General features: G+C 38.7%; 1 protein-coding gene across 3 annotated transcripts; it reads left to right on the top strand.

Annotated features, from left to right (window-relative positions):
• Positions 1-23,581, top strand: LOC125242172 (AP-1 complex subunit beta-1-like). Of its 3 annotated transcripts, none has more exons than XM_048150880.1 (19): positions 1-20; positions 212-397; positions 522-692; positions 1,051-1,077; positions 1,936-2,133; positions 2,761-2,878; positions 3,749-3,939; positions 4,651-4,833; positions 6,693-6,875; positions 7,565-7,759; positions 8,151-8,243; positions 9,778-9,899; positions 10,904-11,094; positions 12,090-12,184; positions 17,406-17,513; positions 17,953-18,088; positions 19,450-19,567; positions 20,134-20,260; positions 22,912-23,581. In XM_048150880.1, the coding sequence occupies exons 2-19, from the start codon at positions 290-292 to the stop codon at positions 23,311-23,313; spliced, it is 2,766 nt and encodes a 921-aa protein (XP_048006837.1). In that variant the 5' UTR covers positions 1-20; positions 212-289; the 3' UTR covers positions 23,314-23,581. The 3 variants fall into 3 exon arrangements, with proteins under 3 accessions (XP_048006837.1, XP_048006836.1, XP_048006838.1); XM_048150879.1 differs by having other exon boundaries at positions 9-71; XM_048150881.1 differs by lacking the exon at positions 1,051-1,077 and having other exon boundaries at positions 17-71.
• Positions 23,582-23,678: the final 97 nt, after the last annotated feature.

Here is a 23,678-nt window from a genome sequence, read left to right as displayed (position 1 = left end):
CTCGTCTCGTCGTGTCAAACGTACGTTGTCGAGATTTTTGTGTATTTTGTGCATTATTTTCCTATTTATTGGTAATATTATTGTAAATTTTACCCTAAAACTGTCTCTAGTTAGTTCGAATTACGAAATACTAGTTATTTTAATAATTATATGTTGTGTTTTGATAAATTGTATGTGACATTCCAATACACTGCAACTATCGATTTTTCAGGTTCAGGGCAAGTAATAATTAGTTTAAAGCCCAAATTTCGGTGCTTCTGATACATTAATCGAGGTAATAAGCACCAAAATGACCGACTCAAAGTATTTCACCACCACGAAAAAGGGGGAGATATTCGAACTAAAGTCAGAACTCAACAGCGATAAAAAGGAGAAAAAGAAGGAGGCTGTCAAAAAGGTACTGTATGATATAAGTTTATTTCCTTGCAAGATATTCGTATTACAATACTCTACCTACTTACATTCTATATTTCCAAAGTTCCTTCAATGGAATGCATCTTATGCATCTTCTGATATTTTAGGTCATTGCGTCCATGACAGTCGGCAAAGATGTCTCTGCGCTGTTCCCTGATGTCGTCAACTGCATGCAAACAGACAACCTGGAGCTTAAAAAGCTGGTCTACTTGTATCTCATGAACTACGCCAAGTCACAGCCGGATATGGCCATCATGGCTGTTAACACCTTCGTCAAGGTATGTTTCCATCGCCACTTATTTCTATAAAAATATTTGGAATTCTGTAATGAGTTAATTGGAAATCCTGTAACTGATTCTGCTTTTTCTAACTTTAAATTTGATTTGCATGGTTGAAAATTATTAATATTTTCTGGATAATATTTTATAGTGATATAGTAAATTCATCTTTTTATAATATTGGAGCATGGGAGTTTCAGTGTTGGGCTTTTACACAATCCAGTCAAATGGAAGATGTATAATATTAAGACAAATTTCATTAATGAATAACTATGCTTAGTGTAGTTATTTGTGTGTGTGTGACTTGTCTTTTTTATCGTTTTTAATGTCTACTGTACCATATTATGATGGGTGGAAGGATCTACCAACATACCAGCTTGTTAAGGTAAACAAATGATCCAAAACCAATCGACTCATCAACTTGTAGATTTACACATTAAGTCTCCCTAACAATCTGAACTAACATGAACTTAGCACACAGTAACTAATTTAAAAGCATTTTTAATATTATTTTTATCCATGTAAAATTAAACCCTGCATGACATAGACTAAGATTGCATGCTATAATACTATTTACTTTCTAAATTAAGCCCATCACCAGTGGATGTGTAAATCTACATTCCAATATAAACACAGCGAGATATATACAAGTGTAATATGCTAAAGTATGTACTGAGTATATAAAGTCCATGCCTCATTCCGATTAGATGCACATTGGCTACATAACCCTGTATCAATCATACAGTAGAACCCTCTATTCTGTTACTTGAAACATAATCCTTATTTACCCTGCCACTATACAATGAATGGGAGTAATGATAATGTGACCAGTTTTCAGTAATGACAAATTACCCATATAATATATTTTCTAAGATGATTTTATGAAAATGAAAAAAACATACATACAAAATACAAACTCAAGTTGTTTTTTTTGGCATTGGAATTATTTTCTTCTCGTCATATTCTTCACAGATAGAAGTAGACTAAAAAATGATGAATTGTCAAGAGTGAAATAAAAAATTGTTTTTGTATATTTTTTTACATTTCCACTCATACTATTTTGTTATTGTATAAATACTACTTAAAATTTAACCATGATCCAATCTAATTCAACTATAATGGAGTAGCTAGCATAGCAGGATTCTACTGTTTGCTTACTGTCAATTGCTTCCGTATGATTCATGTATTGCTTTCTCTTTTTTATACCCAATACCGAATGCAAACTACGTTGAAACATCTCCAGGATTGCGAAGACTCCAACCCGCTCATAAGGGCTCTGGCGGTACGGACCATGGGTTGCATCCGAGTGGACAAAATCACAGAGTATCTGTGTGAACCGCTGAGGAAGTGCTTAAAAGATGAAGATCCTTATGTGAGGAAGACGGCAGCTGTGTGTGTTGCTAAGCTGTATGACATATCATCAAGCATGGTGGAAGATCAGGTAATTGTTCTTGTTTCTTTCTGTAAAGTTCATCTGTTCTGACTGTCGTAAGTTTGGAAAGTTTAGTTTTTATTAATTTTTAACCCCAACGCAAAAACGACTGGGTGTTATAAGTTTGACGTGTCTGTCTGTCTGTCTGTGGCATTGTAGCTCCTGAACGGATGAACCGATTTAGATTTAGTTTTTTTTTGTCTGAATGCTGAGTTAGTCGGAATTCTTAGCCATGTTTCATGAAAATCGGTCTACTATGTCGCGGTCGGGGGTTTTTTAAAAAAAATTTATGCTACATACATTTATGTAAATTGGATGACAATGCAATATTGGCACCATCAAGCTGATCTGATGATGGAGAGATGAGGTGGCAAAAGAGATGATGGAGCGCGCGTAGTGGTAAAGACGTTAACCGCGTAAGCTGAAGACCCGGGTTCGATTCTCGGCTCGGCCACCAGTGGGCCTTGCTGTTTTTTCTTTCGTGTATGATATCTATTTCAATTTAACAATAAGGCTTCAAAGGCTTGTTGCAAAAATTAAAACTTACAATTTGACACCTGTAAAACATACCCTTTCGATTTCCATTTCCTATTAGAATTGAGTGGTTATCTAAACCATATATTATGTTTTTGTAAGGGTTTCCTGGATCAGCTGAAGGACCTCCTGAGCGACTCCAACCCCATGGTGGTGGCCAACGCCGTCGCCGCGCTCTCCGAGATCAACGAGGCCAGCGTCTCCGGACATCCACTTGTCGGTAAGAAGTAGATAGATTTGTCCTCTAATAAATTTAAAATCTGAACTTAAAGTTGGACTTAAGCTACGGTGTCTCCCTTAAGGCCATATTTTTAACATTTGAGCTGTTGTGTTTAGATGAGCTATCAGTTGGCAGAGAAATGAGGAAGTAATCTAGTGTCGTGAGTTGCTATGTTTAAGGGGCTGACAACACCCAATAGCGTAAAATTGATGTTATTTGCGCAGTTTTTTAAGACAAACTATTAGTCTTAGTAAAATAATAACATATAATTTACTTGTCTTAGTAAGGCAAGTAAATTATATGTTATTATTCATTATATTTCAAAGAACATAGCCGTACTCGATACACAACTTAATGAAATCGGCTTGATAGAAAAAAATTGCAAATATTGGTCTCGAGTTCGTCATTAAACGGTTGTGTGTCGTTCAATTATTCACTTAGTTGTCTTTAGTTAATATTATAATAACAAATATATACATATCTAAAACACTAACGAAACATTTTGCACAAATAATGCATCTTTCTATTTTATTTTAATATTTTTCTGCACTTTTCGTACCTATCCGCCCTCGTTTAGTAACATCACGCTCTCACTTACTCCCATACGATTAGACAGTGTACGCTAGCGTCAAGGTGGGGTGCTGTCAGCGTCTTAAGTCATATTGCAACTATGACTGAAATGCAATTCTAAACTAGTACTTGTGGCACACCTAACCTTAACGCAAGTCATAAATCCCTATATAGCTCTTCTTGTATTTTTTTACGGTTTTCATTGAGCTTACTGAGGTTTAGTGAAATTGCAAAAACTCACTGAAGGATGATTTTTCATGAGACAAATCTTTACGCCTCTATCTTTCTTCATCCTTACAGAGATGAACGCGCCAACCATCAACAAGCTCCTAACGGCTCTGAACGAATGCACCGAGTGGGGCCAAGTGTTCATCCTGGACGCGCTCAGTAACTACTCGCCCCGCGACTCGCGCGAGGCTCACTCCATCTGCGAGCGTATCACACCGCGCCTCGCGCACGCCAACGCGGCCGTCGTACTTTCCGCCGTCAAGGTAATGTACTAGACTACTGCTAGAGGAACAAGTGTTCACACTGGACGCGCTCAGCAACTACTCTCCCCGCGACTCGCGCGAGGCTCACTCCATCTGCGAGCGTATCACGCCTCGTCACGCGCACGCCAACGCGGCTGTTGTACTGTCTGCCGTCAAGGTACTGTACTAGACTACTGCTAGAGGAACAAGTGTTGATGGACATGCGAGGCAACTCTCTTTAGGCTCACTCCATGTGTGAACGCATACACCTCGTCTTGCATACGCCAACGCTGCCATCGTACTGTCCGCGGTCAAGGTACAGTACCTAGACAAGAGCTAAAGGAACAAGTGTTCACACTGGACGCGCTCAGCAACTACTCGGCTCGCGCGTGTCTGCATTACATATCTAAGTCCTTGAGCAACATACGCATTTTTCTAGTGACTGGTCGTTATAACGACTTCAATTTGACTAACTTCAAGTTTTCTACATTTTACCATGGAAAGCCTAAATGCACGTTTTCAATTCAAGTAACCTAACTCATATATATATATATAAACTTTCACGACGAGACCTTTTTTTTTTTGGTCGGAGGATTGGGAATTTAGAGAAATATCCTCTATTTTATCCACAATAATTGGACCCGGAGGGACATCCCGGGGAGGAATAATAAAAAAAAATCTAATCATATATAAAACAAGTATAATTTCAACACAGTTATTTTCTTCCCCCAGGTCCTAATGAAGTTAATGGAGATGGTGTCCGAAGACACGGAGCTGGTCAGCACCCTGTCCCGCAAGCTGGCGCCTCCGCTAGTGACGCTCCTGTCCGCGGAGCCCGAGGTTCAGTACGTGGCGCTCCGCAACATCAACCTCGTCGTGCAGAAGCGGCCAGATATACTCAAACACGAGATGAAGGTGGGAAGGAATTTAGTCCATATTCTGATTAAACAAAATAAATAAATAAATATTGGGGTACACCTTACACAGATCAACCTAGCCCCAAACTAAGCAAAGCTTGTACCGTGGGTGCTGGGCGACGATATACATACTTAAATAGATAAATACATTACTTACATACATAGAAAACATCCATGACTCAGGAACAAATATCTATAATAAATGCCCTTACCGGGATTCGAACCCGGGTTATGAGGAGAAGTGTGTCTGGACTTCACATTTGACCTTTCTTATTGTCCCAGGTGTTTTTGCAAGTTCATACTTGCTATTCATGATTAGTGCTATTCGTCATTCCCTTATGACACACTTACCCATATTGACCTTAGGATCTTCCGTTCGGGAGCTACGATGTCACATACAGACACACACAGACAAACAAACAGATACCACAAACTTGAGTTTACCGTGGGACTCGGTCAATCTGTGTAAGAAGTCGTATAATATTTTTTGTCTTTCCCATCACGGAACAATGGTATTCCGGACTTTTGGGAGGCGTGCGCGGGGTCAAAGCCGACGCATAGAGGCCCTTTTGACACTAATAAAATGTAAGGGGTACACCGAGCGGATGTTGCCCTTTCCCGTATCATGGGACACATACAGAGGCAACACCCGCCAGGGTGTAAGGACTATTTGAGAGTGAATGGAATCTAAAATGAACTGGACTATTGGATGAAAGTGATGGACTAAATGAGCATTTCTTTTTTTTTGCCACTTTTATGAAGTGTGATATTTTTGAAAAAACATATGCTATTTGTACTCAGAATTACTAGTTTTTTCAATCCTAGTAGTTAAAAAAATTGTCACATACGATTTTTTCTTATTTTGTTACTATTTTCCGTACATGTTTTATGGGGTAACAAAAGAGGAAAGTAACAAAAATGTATGGAAATTCTGGGACACTTTTTGTTTCCCAGTGAGATTGAAAGTACTCGTGATTCTGAGTACAATTGACCTAAAATTCCCTAAAACAACTAGAGAATAAATCAAATTATTTTATTCCGGGTTATATTCCCGGCTCGGCCACCAGTGGGCCTTGTCGTTTTTAGGGTTCCGTAGCCAAAATGGCAAAAACGGAACCCTTATAGTTTCGTCATGTCCGTCTGTCCGTCTGTCCGTCTGTCCGTCTGTCCGTCTGTCACAGCCGATTTACTCGGAAACTATAAGTACTACAGTGATGAAATTTGATGGGAATATGTGTTGTATGAACCGCTACAAAATTATGACACTAAATAGTAAAAAAAAAAAGAATTGGGGGTGGGGCCCCCATACATGTAACTGAGGGATGAAAATTTTTTTTCGATGTACATACCCGTGTGGGGTATCAATGGAAAGGTCTTTTAAAATGATATAAAGTTTTCTAAAAAACATTTTTCTTAAAGTGAACGGTTTTTGAGATATCAGCTCTCAAAGTCGTAAAAAGTATGTCCCCCCCCCCTCTATTTTTATAACTACGGGGTATAAAATTCTAAAAAAAATAGAGGTGATGCATGCTAATTAACTCTTTCAACGATTTTTGGTTTGATCAAAGTATCTCTTATAGTTTTTGAGATAGGTTGATTTAACTGTAATTTTTATTTGCTGCTACGGAACCCTTTGTGCGCGAGCCCGACTCGCACTTGGCCGGTTTTTCTTTCGTGTATGATATCTATTTAAATTCCCTAAAACAATCAATTTTTTTTTATTGGCAAAAAAAAAAGAAATGCTCAAATACTGGGATAAAAACCGGATTCCTGCCTAAGAAAACAGTATCCAATTTATATAATATTTATTATTAATTTCTTAAAAATTCTAACACTCAAACTGTTTCTCTTCTCCAGGTCTTCTTCGTGAAATACAACGACCCTATCTACGTGAAGCTGGAAAAGTTGGACATAATGATCCGTCTCGCGTCCCAAGCCAACATCGCTCAAGTGTTAGGCGAGCTGAAAGAATACGCTACCGAAGTGGATGTGGATTTCGTACGCAAGGCCGTTCGCGCCATCGGCCGTTGCGCCATTAAAGTACGTATTACAGGACAACTATGCAGTAAGTAATCGGTAAGGAAGGCTTAGCTATCGCTCAAGTGTTAGGCGAGCTAAAAGAATACGCTACCGAGGTGGATGTGGATTTCGTTCGCAAGGCTGTTCGCGCCATCGGTCGCTGCGCCATCAAGGTACATAAGAGATCTTGTTTGTTAACACATTCAAACATCAGTGTGCGTAGCCGATTGCACAAACGCTCACGAAACGCTCATAATATCTCTTTCGCTCTTACGTATTGGCTCGACAGAGCCAGACTACATCTCTGCGTCGTTTCGGTGGCGTTTCGCGTCGTAGAAATGCCATTCGGCTACGGGGCCTGAACACTCACTCTAACGCCGTAAATGCGTGATCAGATATTTATAAGGCACAGCGAGGCAATTTTGACTGAGGGCAAATGCAATCCATTTTTTTTTCCTTATTTTACGATGTTTGCATTATTAATTGGTGTGTTCACCGGTTATGGCACGAGTGTTCAGTGGATACATGTGGAACTCAACTTTATAGTGTATAAAAAATTGATTAGTTACAATTGCCCCGCTATACCTTAAGCACTCCGATATACTTAAAAGCGATAGAAAGTTTTCACATATGATCACTTATTTTTAAGACATATTGCTAGATTGAAAAAAAAATTGACCCGAAGTAATTCACATAACTACTCATATCAGGTGGAGCCATCAGCCGAGCGCTGCGTCTCAACCCTCCTCGAGCTGATCCAAACGAAAGTGAACTACGTAGTGCAAGAAGCGGTGGTCGTGATCAAGGACATCTTCCGCAAGTACCCCAACAAGTACGAGAGCATCATCTCCACGCTCTGCGAGAATTTGGACACGCTCGACGAGCCGGAAGCCAGGGCTTCCATGGTGAGCCATTTCATTTATTTATTTATTCATAACAATGTACATTGTGTTGAATATTACATACTAATAAGAATAATACTTATAAACTACCAATATCTAAGCCATGATTCAAAATTGACCATAGTCAATTAATTAGGTACTAAAATATGTCAAAAACATGTATGTATGTATGTCAGTCATAATTGTCATAAAATAAAATTATATAATGATATAGGTATTACAAATTCGTGTAATATATAGAATGTTATCAATTTTGAATTCATTTAAATCTTTGTTTGACCTATCCTCTATTATATATATTATATGGCGGATCCTGGCAAGGTCGCCATGTACGGTTGGCGGAATATCAATGAAATACGGATATCAAAAAATATATAAATTTTGCGTGTCGCAGGTATGGATCGTGGGCGAGTACGCTGAACGTATCGACAACGCCGACGAACTGTTGGACTCATTCCTTGAGGGCTTCCACGACGAAAACGCACAGGTATGCTGCATTTACATTCTTCAATTTATTTCTAGTACCTGGGCGACGAAAACACGAAAATTCGCGTTTTCCGGGACCTAAGGACAAAGCTAGATGGATTTTTCACCCCCGAAAACCCTCCACAAAACAAATTTCAGCGAAATCGTTAGAGCGGTTTCCGAGATCGCCAGTATACACCGTGTTTCACTTAACACTAAAAACCTGAAAACAGTTTGTTCAGAATCGAGAGTAGAATCGATTGAGCTATATCTTGATGGGGGTAATATTTTTATTTAAATTAGTATTATTAGTTATTTTTTTACGTGCCCATTCTATTGTACTCGTAATACAACATTGTGTATATCGCATTGCTAGAGGTTGTTTACCTTTTTCAGTATTTAGGGGTATTAATACTGGCTGGTTACTTGGACGATTATTTTTTCCGCTACGAGTTTGACGTTGTTTGTCAGTTTAAACTTAATGTTTATCATAAGTCATAGCAAATTGAACTCGTACCTAATTACAACCTTGTCATTTTGAATATTGGGTTTAAATTTGCTTACTGCGATTACCTGTCCAATTTCAAGTTTACTGTGATAAAGCTTTAAAGTGTTTTACAGTGACATCTTAGCTGTCTATTGGTAAACCTTATGTCGTTGCAGTAACGTACACAAATAAATAGTCTTATGGTTTATGATGGTAGTTAGCAATTATTTTATTGAGTGTAGAGCTAAAAGTCAAGTAGAGCTATACAGAAAATTAAAAATTCAATTAAAAAAAAAATAACGATCAGATTAAAAGATGAATACTCTATATATTTATTTTTTTAAACTCATCTGAGTTTAAAAAAATAAAAATCAGTTGGGGTGTCTGAGGTTTTGAGTGATACCGGAAACACATTGTATAGGTACAAGAATTGCTCATTTAAAGATATAAGATAGATCTCCTTTGGTGCTGTTCAATCGAAAGAAAACTCGGTAACGATATGTTTTATATTTAATAGTTAAATCTATATAGGTTTTTAATATGAACTTGAACTGCAATCATGTCATGTGTTTGAGTTCATATTTAAATGAGATTATGAAATGGGATTTTTCTCGTAGAAAATTATTATTTTTTGCAGTTTTCATAACCGGGTAAGCTAAGAAGAAAAAAATCTTCGTAAAAAAACTGCATACAATAATGGTTTTCTTAGAGGAAAAAATAATCAGGAAGAAGAAAAGTTCTTCATAGAAACAATACTTCACTGCATACAATAATGGTTTTGTATGAGGAAAAAAATCCCATTTCATAACCGGGTAACCAAAAAGAAAAAATATTCTCCATAGAAAACTGCAAAAAATAATGGTTTTCTATGAAGAAAAAAAAATCCTATTTCATAACCCAGTTAGCTAAGAAGAATTATTTTTCCTCATACAAAACCAGTTATCAAACTTGGTTATCTACGAGGAACAAGGAGACTCTTTGGTCTGTCGATGTGACTGCGTAATACGTGAAGAGCTGTTGACTCGATCGGTTTTTCACGCCACTGATACTTATTTCCCGGTGTTAACAGGTCCAACTGCAACTGCTGACGGCCGTGGTGAAATTGTTCCTGAAGCGGCCTGCAGACACGCAGGAATTAGTCCAGCATGTGCTCAGTCTCGCCACACAAGACTCCGACAACCCTGACTTGAGGTAACATACGTTTATCCATACTAATATTATAAATGGGCAAATGTGTGTGTCTGTTTGTTTGTTCGTCTTTCACGGCAAAACGGAGCGACGAAATGACGTGATTTTTTAAGTGGAGATAGTTAAAGGGATGGAGAGTGACATAGGCTACTTTTTGTCTCTTTCTAACGCGAGCGAAGCCGCAGGCAAAAGCTAGTTTAATTATATATACATCCTCATTCGTTTAGTTGTCCTAAACATCCTCCTAGAAAACCTGAACATCTCTAAAAGCATTTTTGACGTCCCATGAATAGTTTATAGTAGAACCAAAGAGGATCGAGTATTATAGAAAGTTACTGTCAAAGTAAAATGTGTAATCACAGTGCATAGACTGCCATCTTTTGACACAGACTTGAAACTTCTGACAATTTGGTCCATATTCTTAGCTTGTTATGTGTTAAAATGTCAAATATTAATATTAGCGCCATCTAGCCGAGCGTCCCTCAAAGATGTAAAGCCATCTAGGCCACCGTACCTTTTTCTGTATGGTCCTGAGGTACGTTTTATTCTTAGACTTTATTTGTCTATACGGAGTTACTTATGTCTTTATACTACGTCGATGGCAAACAAGCATACGGCCCGCCTGCTGTAAAGCGGTCACCGCAACCCATGGACGCCTGCAACTCAATCAGTGTCACATGCGCGTTGCCACCCCATTAGAAACTTGTACATTCCCTTTTGCTGTGTTAAGTACACAGCAAAAAGGAGTGTACAAGTTCTAAGGAGGGTTCGAGTTGCCGACGACTCAAAGGACAATAGACGGAACAAGTTAGTTCCGTAAGTCCTCCCGTCATCAGCACACCGCACCCTCGTTGAGCTTTGGTAGAACTTATAAATTGCTACCAAATATTACTTGTTTTGAGCCTAATACGATAAAATTAGAGCAGTTCCTGGGCTAGCTCGAATCACGACGTACTCTCGCGATAGACTCGCTCCACAAAAAATTCAAAATGAACATGTTCCATCAGGGACCGCGGCTTCATCTACTGGCGTTTACTATCCACTGACCCCGCGGCCGCCAAAGAAGTGGTGCTCGCCGATAAACCACTCATCTCCGAGGAGACAGACCTTCTGGAGCCCACGCTGCTGGATGAGCTCATCTGCCACATCAGCTCGCTCGCCTCTGTGTACCACAAGCCGCCCACAGCCTTCGTGGAGGGTAAGCATCTAGAGCAAATGTGTATCAGCAGGCAATTTTGAAGGTGACGGACCTTACTAGAACCGACTCTGCTACATCAACTCATCTGCGTTTGTGTAAAGCATTTGTTGAGGGTGAGTTCCTAGAATAATGAATTTCTAGTGGAAATACCACTTATCTCAGAGACTGCTCGGGCCAATGCTACTGGAAGAGCTACTCAATAGGGATGACGACTACATTATAAAATGGCATTCTGTTTAGTCCGTCAGTTAGATCGTCCAAAAATACTGAACACATATTTTTCACTTTATCTAATTAGTGAAAAAATACAACGATATAGAGCATCAAAGTGCCCCGTGGGGGCTTGTGACGTCACTTGTAACTAAAAATTGTACTTAGGCGTGACGTCACGCGAAACTTCAACGCACATGTACCGTCGTCATTTTTTGTTTACGAGAGAAAAGAAAAAATAGGTGTCCCAAATTTTTTGATAATCAATCTAACGGACTAAATAGTTTTTTTTAGTCGTTTCGCCTATTAGCTCGCTTGCGTCAGTGTAGTTACCACAACTGAAAGAAGATGTCGCATACCACCATTGTTAAAGGCGAAGCTTTTTTGTTGCAATACCAGGGAAATTGGTCCATCAAACATAAAAACAGACATTAATAGACTACGTGCACTTCACTTCATTTGTTGTGCGCGTGCCGCGCGCGCTGCAGGGCACCATTGCGTGCGCAGACTTCTGGCCGAAGGGTGTGGTATTTCGGCGGTTCCGGGGCAACCTGCCGAATCCTACGTCGAGTCAGACGACTCAACGGAGCCACGCTGTTACGTCGTCGCCCAAATCTAATGTTTAATTTGTTTATTTTTTTTGTATTATTTACCGTTTGTGTCTTGTTTTGTATTTTGTAGTTTCACAGTGCCTTAGTGTAAACTGTAATGCTGGGTTACTTTTTGATTAAATAAATAAATGAGTTTAACAAGCAAGTTTGTTATAGCGATGTTTGTGCGTGCAGGTCGCGGCGCGGGCGTGCGCAAGTCGCTGCCGGCGCGCGGCGCCTCCGAGCCGGCCGAGGCCCACGCTCCTCAGGCCACAGTTATTCCCAACCAGGTAACTGTTACTTCATTTCTTCATAATTAAGGGTATCTTAAATATCACAATTTCTTGATCATTAGCCACCCGGCGAGCCACGTCGCCAGGCAATGTGCTCTCGCGGCAAAGGTCTAATGTAAACGTGCCTCTCCCGTGGTAGGTTGCTCGGCCGAGCAAAATGCACGCATTGCCTCGGCGGAGGCACGTCTACATAACACGTTTGCCGCGCTAGGATATTGCCTCGCGACGCTAGGCACGTCTGTGTGGACCCGACTATTGAAATGACCAAAGAGGATCGAGTATTATAGAGAGTTACTGTCGAAGTAAAATGTGTAATAACAGTGCATAGACTGCCATCTCTTGACACAGGCTTAAAACTTTTGAACCTCAGTTTTGACAATTTGTCCCATATTCTTAGCTTGATATGTTTTAAAATGTCAAATATTAATATTTGCGCCATCTAGCTGAGCGTACCTCAAAGATGTAATGCCATCTAGGCCACCGTACCTTTTTCTGTATGGTACTGAGGTACGTTTTTTTCTTAGACTTTATCTGTCTATACGGAGTTATATATGTCTTTGGAATGACTTTTCCCAGAAAGGTCAAATTATATGGATAGATTTTTGTGGTTTGGATCCTTTTCCTTAACTTAGTCAAATTATCAAAGCTGTAAAAATGTGAAAAGTTCCTTAGACTTGATTGATTAGGTATCTGAACAGGGAAGATGTTTGTCTGGACTAGTGTGGCGGCTCTTTTACTTTTAGAAGAAACTAGCTTTAGCTCGCGGCTTCGCTTATGTTAAATTGGAAAATTGCGAAATGCTCCATACAAACTTCCACCCCCGTTTTAGGGAAGTGTGTGGGGGGTTAGATAGAGGCAAAAAGTAGCCTATGTCACTCTCGATCCCTTCAACTATCTCCACTTAAAAAAGTACTTCAATTTGTCGCTTCGCTTTTGCCGTGAAAGACGGAAAAACAGACACACACACTTTCCCATTTATAATATTAGTATGGATGAAACAGGTATGACATCAATTAGAGTGAATTATTGACTGAATTAGAATTAATGACTTTTCACAGAAACAACAGTTTGGATCCCTTTCCTTAAATAGTTTAGTTCAATTAAATGTTTCTTTTTGACCCAGTGGTTGACTGGTAGAGAATGCCTTAAGGCATTATGTCCACCATTTGTACTTATTTATTGATGTGCAATAAAGAATAAAGAAATAAATAATTATCAAATATTAAAAGTTCCTTAGATTTCATTGATGAGGTATCTGAACAAGGAAGTCTGGACTTAAGAAACTCTTTTACTTTTAGAAGAAATGGGGGATGTCTGAAAATTTTAAAATCGCCTGATATTTTTTCTGGTGATAGGAATAAGCATTTCTATTTACAGAAAAAAGTTACAGATTTTTTGGTAGCACCATACATTTTATAAAAATAAAAACGTGTTGCTCGACTGCGCGTACGACCCACTTCGGCAGTTATGAGATTTGTCTTAGTCTTTAAAAAAATTCCATTTTGAATCTGTGCTGGCCACAGACACTGACAGTTGATTGTCAGCTTGACATTTTTCTCGGAGAATTCATAACCATATCTGGTGAACTATTTATTACTGTCAGCGCCGGCCCGCGCACTCGATCAGGGTAGAGCGAGACATAGCTTTGGCGCCCCTTTAACCTTTTTGGGAGGGTTCGATGCCAAAATGCTCATAGATTCGCTGTGTCCATCTGAAACGTCACAACTATTTGACTAGGCAACTAAAATATTACATGCCTGTGTATCGATAGAAGTTGTAAGCGCGAGCGAAGCGAGCGCGAAAATTTTTCCTATTATTTATGGGAGGGGGGCTTGATTCTATAAAAGTCCCTGTCTTTCAGAAGACAAACGTACGGGTTAATGCTTTCCTGTGCGGCGTGCTCATTGAAGAGTTCACTAGAACAAGAACAAATGGCTGTGATGAAACAAAAGAGGCCAAAGACCAAGCTCTGGCAGACCAAGAAACCATAACTGATAACAGTCGGATTTGAGCTTTAGTTCAGGGCCAAGGCAGGGCATGGGAGAGAAAAGCAAATTGCAACAATGGCCAACTTGGACAGACATTGAAAAGTCGAGAAGTTCGACTCTAATTGCAGAACTGCAGAAGAGCAAAGCTTGTCCCACCTTATAATGTTGTACATGGTGGCATTGTGGTGCAACTTTGCAGATAATCTGAATCACAATCACAAATCTAGATTTTCAATATCTGAATAAAATTTATTTCCGGCTCCTCTCGCCATTTTGGGCTATGTGTGCGCCCACGCAATGACGATTTTGGCGCTCCCTTACCATTCGGCGCCTAGAGCGGCCGCTCCACTCGCTCTACCCTTAATCCGGCCCTGATTACTGTTTTCGACTCATTTTCTCTCCCTGGCCTCTGATTTTGCCTCCTTCTACGACTACCTTCGCTCTCGAACCCCGGACGTTGATTTTACTGGCTTAAAACGACGACCTTTGATATTAACCTCTGGACCTGATTCTGCTTGCATTAACGAAGACGTTTGCTTTTAAACACTGGACCTGATCCTGCTGAACTGTTTACGATCCGTTTTGCCTCCCTGACTTCTGATTTTGCTTGATATAAGGACGATCATCGCTTTTAAGTTCCGGACACTATTTGTTATAATGAATACAAGTACATAAACACGATATAAGGATCCCAAAACATGCTTTATACCAACTTGTTCTAAAACCAACCAGAAAAACCCAGATTTAAAATTGTTCATATTAAGAAAGGAGCTGAAGGAAAGTTGGTCTCAATAGGTTGGCAGGAACTGCCCAACCAGAGTGTGATTTTGCTGTGAAGACCACCTGAGTGTAAGATACCGTGTCTTGTTTACCAACCTTAAAATGCAGTTACACGCTGGCAATAATATCATAAAAAAGAAAGCCATAAATATCTGACACGGTGGCATTTTATAAAATGTGTATTTTGTTGGATAGACCAATAGGAAAAATATGGTAAAATACATTTTTTTTTATAATTTGCAATGTCCTATAATAAAATACAATTGATTTATTTTATTGTGTTGTTTTATTTTACTTCTGAGTTGTAGGTGTGTCATGTGTGTCGAGTTACTGTCAAGTTACTATCAAATTCAGTCGGCTATGGCTTTCCATATTCTTCTATGGCCCTCCATACTGTTAAAGCATGATTAACAGCACTATAGTAGATTGTGTTACGAGGGAGCAAAATTGCATATTTATAGCGAGGATATAAATGGAATTGTGAACAAAGTGAAGTATTCTATATGTAATTGAATACTGAGTGTAGTGACTGGGATTCGAAAAGAAAGGGTTATTTTCTTCCCTGCACTGCGAGGAGGGTGCAAAGAGGCACTTTTCCTCTTTGCTATTAGGGACCAAAGTGATACTTTTCCCTTCAAGGACACATTTTTTTTACATGGTTACATAACATACCATTTTTTATGTTCATATAACATATCATTATATATAAATTTCCTAAAAGTTCATATAACATATCATTATATATAAATTTCCTAAAAGTTGATGTTAATATGTGTAGCAAATTTAATTCCACCTTGTGTCTTAACACTTGAATCCCTCACTACGCTCAGGATTAAATTTAAGAATACCTTGCTACACTCAAGATATATATCTCATTTTTCTCCCTTGTTGCACAATCTACTATTGCTACCATTTGACACTTTTTTTTTCATATCATATAAGCAAAATACTAAAATATGAATCAGGTCTGTTGTAAAAATATTATGCACTTAATCGACACAATTTTTTTATACATAATATTAAAATATGTTGCAACATAAAAATGTTCTCATAGCAATATAGGTATTAAGATTTATAAGATTATAAGTATTAAGATTTTTAGTTATTAAGAACTATATTTGCAGTGCCCTTACAGGGTTCATAGCTGTGCTATACCTACTGAAATGTAACAACTTATGTACCTATGATAGCAATAAAGAATTACTGATTACTGATTATTACTTATGTGCAAACACTTTCCGTGGCGTTAATATTTTATACAGGCCAGACAAAGTTATTGAACAGAAAAGTGTCACTTAATTCCCTCCTAACAGGGCCGAAAAGTACCCTTTCTGAATGGGTGATGTGAAAAGCAGTAGGTGTCACATCGCAAACTCATTTCCTTTTTGAGCACTAACTACTTAAAGCAGACAATAAACCAACAATCTAAAGTTATTTGTTTAGGGCACAGGTCCTTCTCTAGTTCTCATCTGTAGGCAGGTGCGCTTATGAATCACTACTAGGAGTTAGCCTGTTTTCACATTACCTGATCCAATATCGGATGTCGGAAGGATTTCAATGGAAAAAATCCAAGACGACGCCTGTAATGTATGGGATATCGGTCCAACATCCGGTATTGGATCGAATAATGTGAAAACGTACTTATGGGTGCTAAAATGAGTAATAATGTTAATATAGATCAAGACAAATTTATGTTTATTACACTCTAATAACATGTAGTTGCACTTTTCAAAATTAATGGGATACACATTCTCTGTCCAAAATATCTCTGCATCTTTCATCAATTTCTTCTTCACAGGCATTGTGTTTGTCGCTGTTCCACATTTTGGCAAATTAGATGAACTAGCTCTTACAAAATCGCTAGTACCTATCCACGTTTTCCCAACTCAATGGGCTTAAAAATTGTAATCAGGTCCGGGGTTCAACGCAAAGGCCGTCGGCAGCAAGCAGGGCAAGCACACGTCTTCGTTAATGCAAGTAGAATCAGGTCCAGGGTTTAAAATCAAAGGTCGTCGTTTTAAGCCAGTAAAATCACGGTCCGGGGTTCGAGAGCGAAGGTAGTCGTAGAAGGAGGCAAAATCAGAGGCCAGGGAGAGAAAATGAGTCGAAAACAGTAATAAATAGTTCACCAGATATGGTTATGAAACTTATGAATTCTCCGAGAAAAATGTCAAGCTGACAATCAACTGTCAGTGTCTGTGGCCAGCACAGATTCAAAATGGAATTTTTTTAAAGACTAAGACAAATCTCATAACTGCCGAAGTGGGTCGTACGCGCAGTCGAGCAACACGTTTTTATTTTTATAAAATGTATGGTGCTACCAAAAAATCTGTAACTTTTTTCTGTAAATAGAAATGCTTATTCCTATCACCAGAAAAAATATCAGGCGATTTTAAAATTTTCAGACATCCCCCATTGTAGTGTTTATTGAATGCCACGTTTTCCCCCAGGAGTCCCTGATCGGCGACCTGCTGTCGATGGACATCGGCGCGCCGCCCGCGCCCGCCGCCGCGCCGGCCTCCAACCTGGACTTGCTCGCCGGCGGCCTCGACGTTCTGGTAACTATGCCTTTTATTTATAGATGGTGTGAAATTCAAATTTTCTATGGGAATGAAACCTTCACCCCTAGATTTTAAATGAATTTTTAAGTGTTTGGCTCGTCGACGACTCCGCCAACGTCAAGGTTTAGGAAGGCATGCGTTTTATGAAGATAATTAGCCCGAGAATTACTAGATTATTGAGTCGGACTACATTTTTTAAATTTGTCGGTTATTTTAGTGTCTAGATTTGGTTGACTGTCTATAAACCGTATATTTGTTCTCGATTATGGTAATATAGTTCTTGACATATTTCCTTCTCGGTAGATATGTAGATTCCGCGTATGAAATGAATACAAGTATGGACTCGCGCGCGACAAGGCAAGTTGTGCTTGAGGGTCTGTTATTTATAGTTCTCAGCAAACTTCTCTTAACGAGTATTAACCATATTTATAAACAGCTGGGCAGCGGCGCGGAGCCCGCAGCAGCGGTCCCGGGCGGCAGCACGGGGCTGCTGGGCGACATCTTCGGCGCCGCCGCGCCCGCCTCCTACGTGCCGCCCAAGACCTGCTGGCTGCCCGCCGACAAGGGGAAAGGTAACCTGACCCGTTCTACGCTTTCAACTGGACTAATAACATTGACACTCACGGAAGCGGTCCGTCGGAAATGAGCTACGAGCGGCCGCTTTGAGCTGGAGCGAGGGTCGCTGAAGATAGGAAGGCGTGATGCGAGCTTGTGAAAGCCCTTTGCACCTCTGGGGACTACAACAACAACAACATTGACAATTTTGTTGATAACGATAATGATGAATAAAGCTCACGAAATTAAACATAAATTTAATAACTGTTCCAAATTTTAAAGCGATAGCATAAGCGGTTGTCGAGATATTTAGTAATGTGGCAGACAGATAGACGGACAGACTCACACTATAAAGGTTCCTTGTTTACATTTTGATACTTAACCCTAGAAATAAAAGTAATGCGTGTACCCTAATTTTACTGCATGTTACAAATACGCATCATCAGATATTCGCCATATAAGCCTAATGGCGCCGGATTTTTACTACCAATTCTGTAGGCTGCAAAGGTAAACCTGGAATTTACATGTCGCCTCTATCAACCAAAACCAGTGACAAAGTTTGGTGTGACCTCATGCTACATTGTCCAATGCCCATCTTGCCTACATGCGAAATATGTACCTTGGAAATTACTTTATGGAAATCCTGAATTTAAATTTTATGTATACTTTTGTAGTCTACCTACATGCTGCAATTTAAGATACTCACTGATTTACTGATATATTCTAATATTAGTATAAAACATATTCTCATTAACCCTTTAACCATTTTGACGTTTGTTCTATTCATTCGACTTTGAACTGTAATTTTTATTGCAAAGATGCGTTTTTGTTTTAAGTATGATGGCAACTATTTTGCCGCTACCGATTTAAGGGTTAAGAGAAAATGTTAATTTTCTTTTGGGAAATAAAGTATTTAAACACGATTGCTTTACAAGCTACAAGCCTATCATATTCATATCAAAACTAGAATTCTAATAACACTTCTTAGAAACTGCGTTGTCCCACTACCATATAAATGAAATTTGCTTCTGTCTTCATTCGAATAACCTGTCAAAAAGTTCTTATAACAAGCGACAAAGTGGGATATTTTACTTGGAATCATTGATAATCATTGACAACTTACACTAAGAGATAAACCAAACATGTAAGTTATAGGTTATAGGTAAAGGGCTATACAACTTATACTTGGAATTTAATTAACAAACTAGACAGTACTACGGAATATAATACACTGTTAAACAAGATCGGACAGAGGGGCGTCATTTGTTTGACGTTTTCAAAATAATGTGAACATTTGTTTGTCGTTTTCAAAATAAAAGTGACGTTGATAATTTGATCTATACAATAAAATCACTACTACTATCTCCTTTGCTTGTAGGTCTAGAGATCTGGGGCACATTCAGTCGGCACGGCGGGCAGCCGCGTCTGGAGATGACCTTCACCAACAAGGCCATGCAGGCCATGAGCGGGTTCGCCATTCAGCTCAACAAGAACAGGTACATGACCTTCAGTATAAACTATTTGTATCTTTATAAAACTGTCACCTGTTCAAGTGTGGAATAAAAAGATATCTATCTATTCTAGAGGACGTTACTTAGGTGATTCTCCTTGAATGTGTCAAAACTCCTGAAAGTTAATAGTACTTAAGTAAGTTAATAGTAGTTACCGTGCTCACGTGGAAGAGACACTGATGTGGGTGTAGTTCTGGCTCTGTTTGTTAACGATTATTTGTACAGAGTATTGTAGGTTCTGAGAGTCAAATATTAATATTAGCGCCATCTAGCTGAGCGTACCCCAAAGGTGTAATGCCATGTAGGCCACCGTACCTTTTTCTGTATTGTACTGAAGTTTTTTTCTTAGACTTTATCTGTCTATACGGAGTTATATATGTCTTTGGTACTACGGAATATAATACACTGTTTAAACAAGATCGGACAGAGGGGCGTCATTTATTAACGATTATTTGTAGCATCGTAGGTTCTGAGAATTTATTTAAGCTCTATAAACTCTTTTTATCTATAATTTTATAGCTTCATAATAACTCTGGTATTTTCCTTGTCAGTTTCGGTGTATTCCCGGCGGGCAGCTTGTCTGTGGGCGCACTAGCGGCTGGCGCGAGCGCGGATGCGCCGCTGCCACTCGCGACAACTGGCCCCGTGCAGCGCATGGAGCCGCTTAACAACCTGCAGGTACTGCCGCTGTAGTAATCCTCAGAAGTTATTATCTTAGGACTAAATAGCTCATCGGTAGTTAGACCATAAAACGCGCTTAACCCATCAAACGCCAGATAATTTAAACTGTATTTAACACAATGAAGGATATTAATTCAGTAGCGACCAAATTCGATGGCAACTTTGAAGAGCTTAATAGCCTGAATGGGAAAGGTGTGTGTGTGGATTGAGTGAGCACCTTCCGAAAATAAAAAAAAATATGCTGATCATTTAGTAAAAGTTCTAAAACAATTGTAAAACGAATCTCTGAATTTGTAAAAAGATAAATCAAAAGATACAGCCATTAACATGTGCTCACTCAGTTCTCACAAACTACCAACGAAAACAGTGAATATATTCATTTAACATATAATATTTATATACTAACATTTAGTAAAAAATAGGCCAACCTACCTCTATAAATATTAGATCACCTAGTTACGTATTTAATTTTTTACAAATAGTTTCTTATGCTCACTCAATACTCACACTTTTGAAAAGCCGAATTTTGATGAAAAACATAAGATTTAGACCGCTATTACATGTGTATAGTTTAGTAAAAGTGAAATGGGAATTTGTAAAATACAAAACGAACCACTAACGTGTCAGGTTTTTTTATAATAAATTTTTGTAAGTGCTCACTCAGTCCACACGTTTTGAGAAAGTTAAAAATGTAAATATCTTACGATTTGTAGCACCTAAGACACTCGAAAGTACTTCAACATTTAGTAAAAATTTTTACTAAATATCCACCATCTAATATTTTAAATTCGTTGTCTGGTTTTAAAGATATTCAGACATAACTTTTCTCATACAAATGTATCAAGTAGGGTGACCACACTATGTCGGCTCCTGATTTTCCCCACCTTCCCATTGTCATATTGAGATTGGGGAGTTTCGTTCAATTTTGATAATAGTTTATATTAAACTAATACCATATTAATTCTCCATATCGACATTCATGCATTAAAAAGGACATGAATGATAATTGGTAAGAAACAAAGAATATAATACTTCACTAGTAAGAAACCAGAACCTGGTAATCTAATCGTGCTAACAGATGAGCGTACCGGATTTGTAAGTGGGAGCGAGAAAATAATAACTATTTCTCGCTCCCATTTACAAGCTAGCAAGCATCCATATGGATGACCTTGGTGCGGTACGGTGCTCGTACGGTCATGTGTTAGCAGCTTTACAGCGTGCGTAGCCGAATGGCATTACTCCGATGCCAAACGAAAACGAAACGCCGTGCCAGTTAGTCTGGCTCTGTCGCGCCAATACGCACGAGCGATATAGATGTCGATATGGTTATTATCCTGACGTCGATAAAAATTACACAATACACATCATCACTAGGCCAAGAACATAACCTAAAAACAGTTTGCAGATGGAGAATTAATATGGTATTAGTTTAATATAAACTATTATCAAAATTGAACGAAACTCCCCAATCTCAATATGACAATGGGAAGGTGGGGAAAATCAGGAGCCGACATAGTGTGGTCACCCTACTTGATACATTTGTATGAGAAAAGTTATGTCTGAATATCTTTAAAACCAGACAACGAATATAAAATATTAGATGGTGGATATTTAGTAAAAATTTTTACTAAATGTTGAAGTACTTTCGAGTGTCTTAGGTGCTACAAATCGTAAGATATTTACATTTTTAACTTTCTCAAAACGTGTGGACTGAGTGAGCACTTACAAAAATTTATTATAAAAAACCTGACACGTTAGTGGTTCGTTTTGTATTTTACAAATTCCCATTTCACTTTTACTAAACTATACACATATAATAGCGGTCTAAATCTTATGTTTTTCATCAAAATTCGGCTTTTCAAAAGTGTGAGGATTGAGTGAGCATAAGAAACTATTTGTAAAAAATTAAATACGTCACTAGGTGATCTAATATTTATAGAGGTAGGTTGGCCTATTTTTTACTAAATGTTAGTATATAAATATTATATGTTAAATTAATATATTCACTGTTTTCGTTGGTAGTTTGTGAGAACTGAGTGAGCACATGTTAATGGCTGTATCTTTTGATTTATCTTTTTACAAATTCAGAGATTCGTTTTACAATTGTTTTAGAACTTTTACTAAATGATCAGCATATTTTTTTTTTATTTTCGGAAGGTGCTCACTCAATCCACACACACACATGGGAAAGCCGTGGAATATTTTAAGACTTCTAGGTTTATTTTTAATTCTACAATGCAGTGACATGTAAATAACCTATGCCATACGATAAATAAATAGAAGCAATTATTTGACAACTGCGTTCTTGGGGTTAAATACGGCACATGATATGGCGATTTCTGACCGCAAGTGTGGAAATCATAAATACGAATTATTGAGAAAAAAAAACAATTATTCAATTTCTATGTGTATCAGATGATCTGATTCAGATTCGATTTCTAACTTATTTTTGAGTCTGAAAAGACATGACTACGCACGCTCTCCTTGGGTCTTCCATTCTTCCTGAAGCATCAATTATCCCTTTTGTGACAAACGCAATAATTACAGGATTGAGAACATTAGGAATGCGGGAACATTACACTAACGTGACCCTATGTTAACCAATTTATTTATGCAACCCGACACTAAATTTAAAACGCTCATTGCAGGTGGCGATAAAGAACAACGTGGACGTGTTCTACTTCGCGTGCCTGATGCCGGCGCACATCCTGTTCACAGAGGACGGGCAGCTCGACAAGCGCGTCTTCCTCACCACCTGGAAGGAGATCCCCGCCGCCAACGAGCTCCAGCACTCGCTGTCCGGCGTCGTCGGCACCGCCGACTCCATCGCGCACAAGATGACCCTCAACAACATCTTCACCATCGCCAAACGAAACGTAGAAGGACAAGACATGCTCTACCAGTCACTCAAACTTACCAACAACATCTGGGTACTACTAGAGTTAAAACTACAGCCAGGAAACCCAGAAGCTACCCTAAGCTTGAAGTCACGCACGGTCGAAGTAGCCTCCTGCATATTCCAAGCGTACGAGGCCATCATCAAATCGTAATCTCGTTGATTGTTATAGTATTCTTATGTAAGTTATATTTATACGACTGTAAATTCCATTAGTGTATGAATGTTTATTAGATTCTAGCTTTTTACTTGAATGAGTTCCACCCAATAAGATGGTTTGGTGGGACATTGTGAGGAGAAAAGTTAGAACTGTTTATTAGAGATTATGAAATGAAATGATATGTATATCGCGCGAGTGGGATGGAAGACTCCGGGAGAATCATGCCGTGTAATGGCTATAAATAAATAATTATGTTAAATTATTTTGACTTCTTATTTGGAACGCTTACCTCTTTTAGTACTTCCTAAAGTGTACTATGACTTTACGGAGGAATTCAGCAGTAGGTATGCAATATTTTT

Source organism: Leguminivora glycinivorella, unplaced genomic scaffold, assembly GCF_023078275.1.
Source record: "Leguminivora glycinivorella isolate SPB_JAAS2020 unplaced genomic scaffold, LegGlyc_1.1 Scaffold10, whole genome shotgun sequence".
In the NCBI taxonomy this organism is placed as follows: Eukaryota; Metazoa; Arthropoda; class Insecta; order Lepidoptera; family Tortricidae; genus Leguminivora; species Leguminivora glycinivorella.
The sequence above is the reverse complement of the archived record's forward strand: the minus strand, read 5'-3'. Positions and strand labels throughout refer to the sequence as shown.

Coding starts and splice junctions, on each gene's coding strand:
- LOC125242172 (XM_048150880.1), top strand. CDS start 290: ATGACCGACTCAAAGTATTTCACCACCACGAAAAAGGGGGAGATATTC. Junction 6,876..7,564: donor TCGGCCGTTGCGCCATTAAA/GTACGTATTACA, acceptor TACTCATATCAG/GTGGAGCCATCAGCCGAGCG. Junction 18,089..19,449: donor GCCCGCCGACAAGGGGAAAG/GTAACCTGACCC, acceptor CTTTGCTTGTAG/GTCTAGAGATCTGGGGCACA.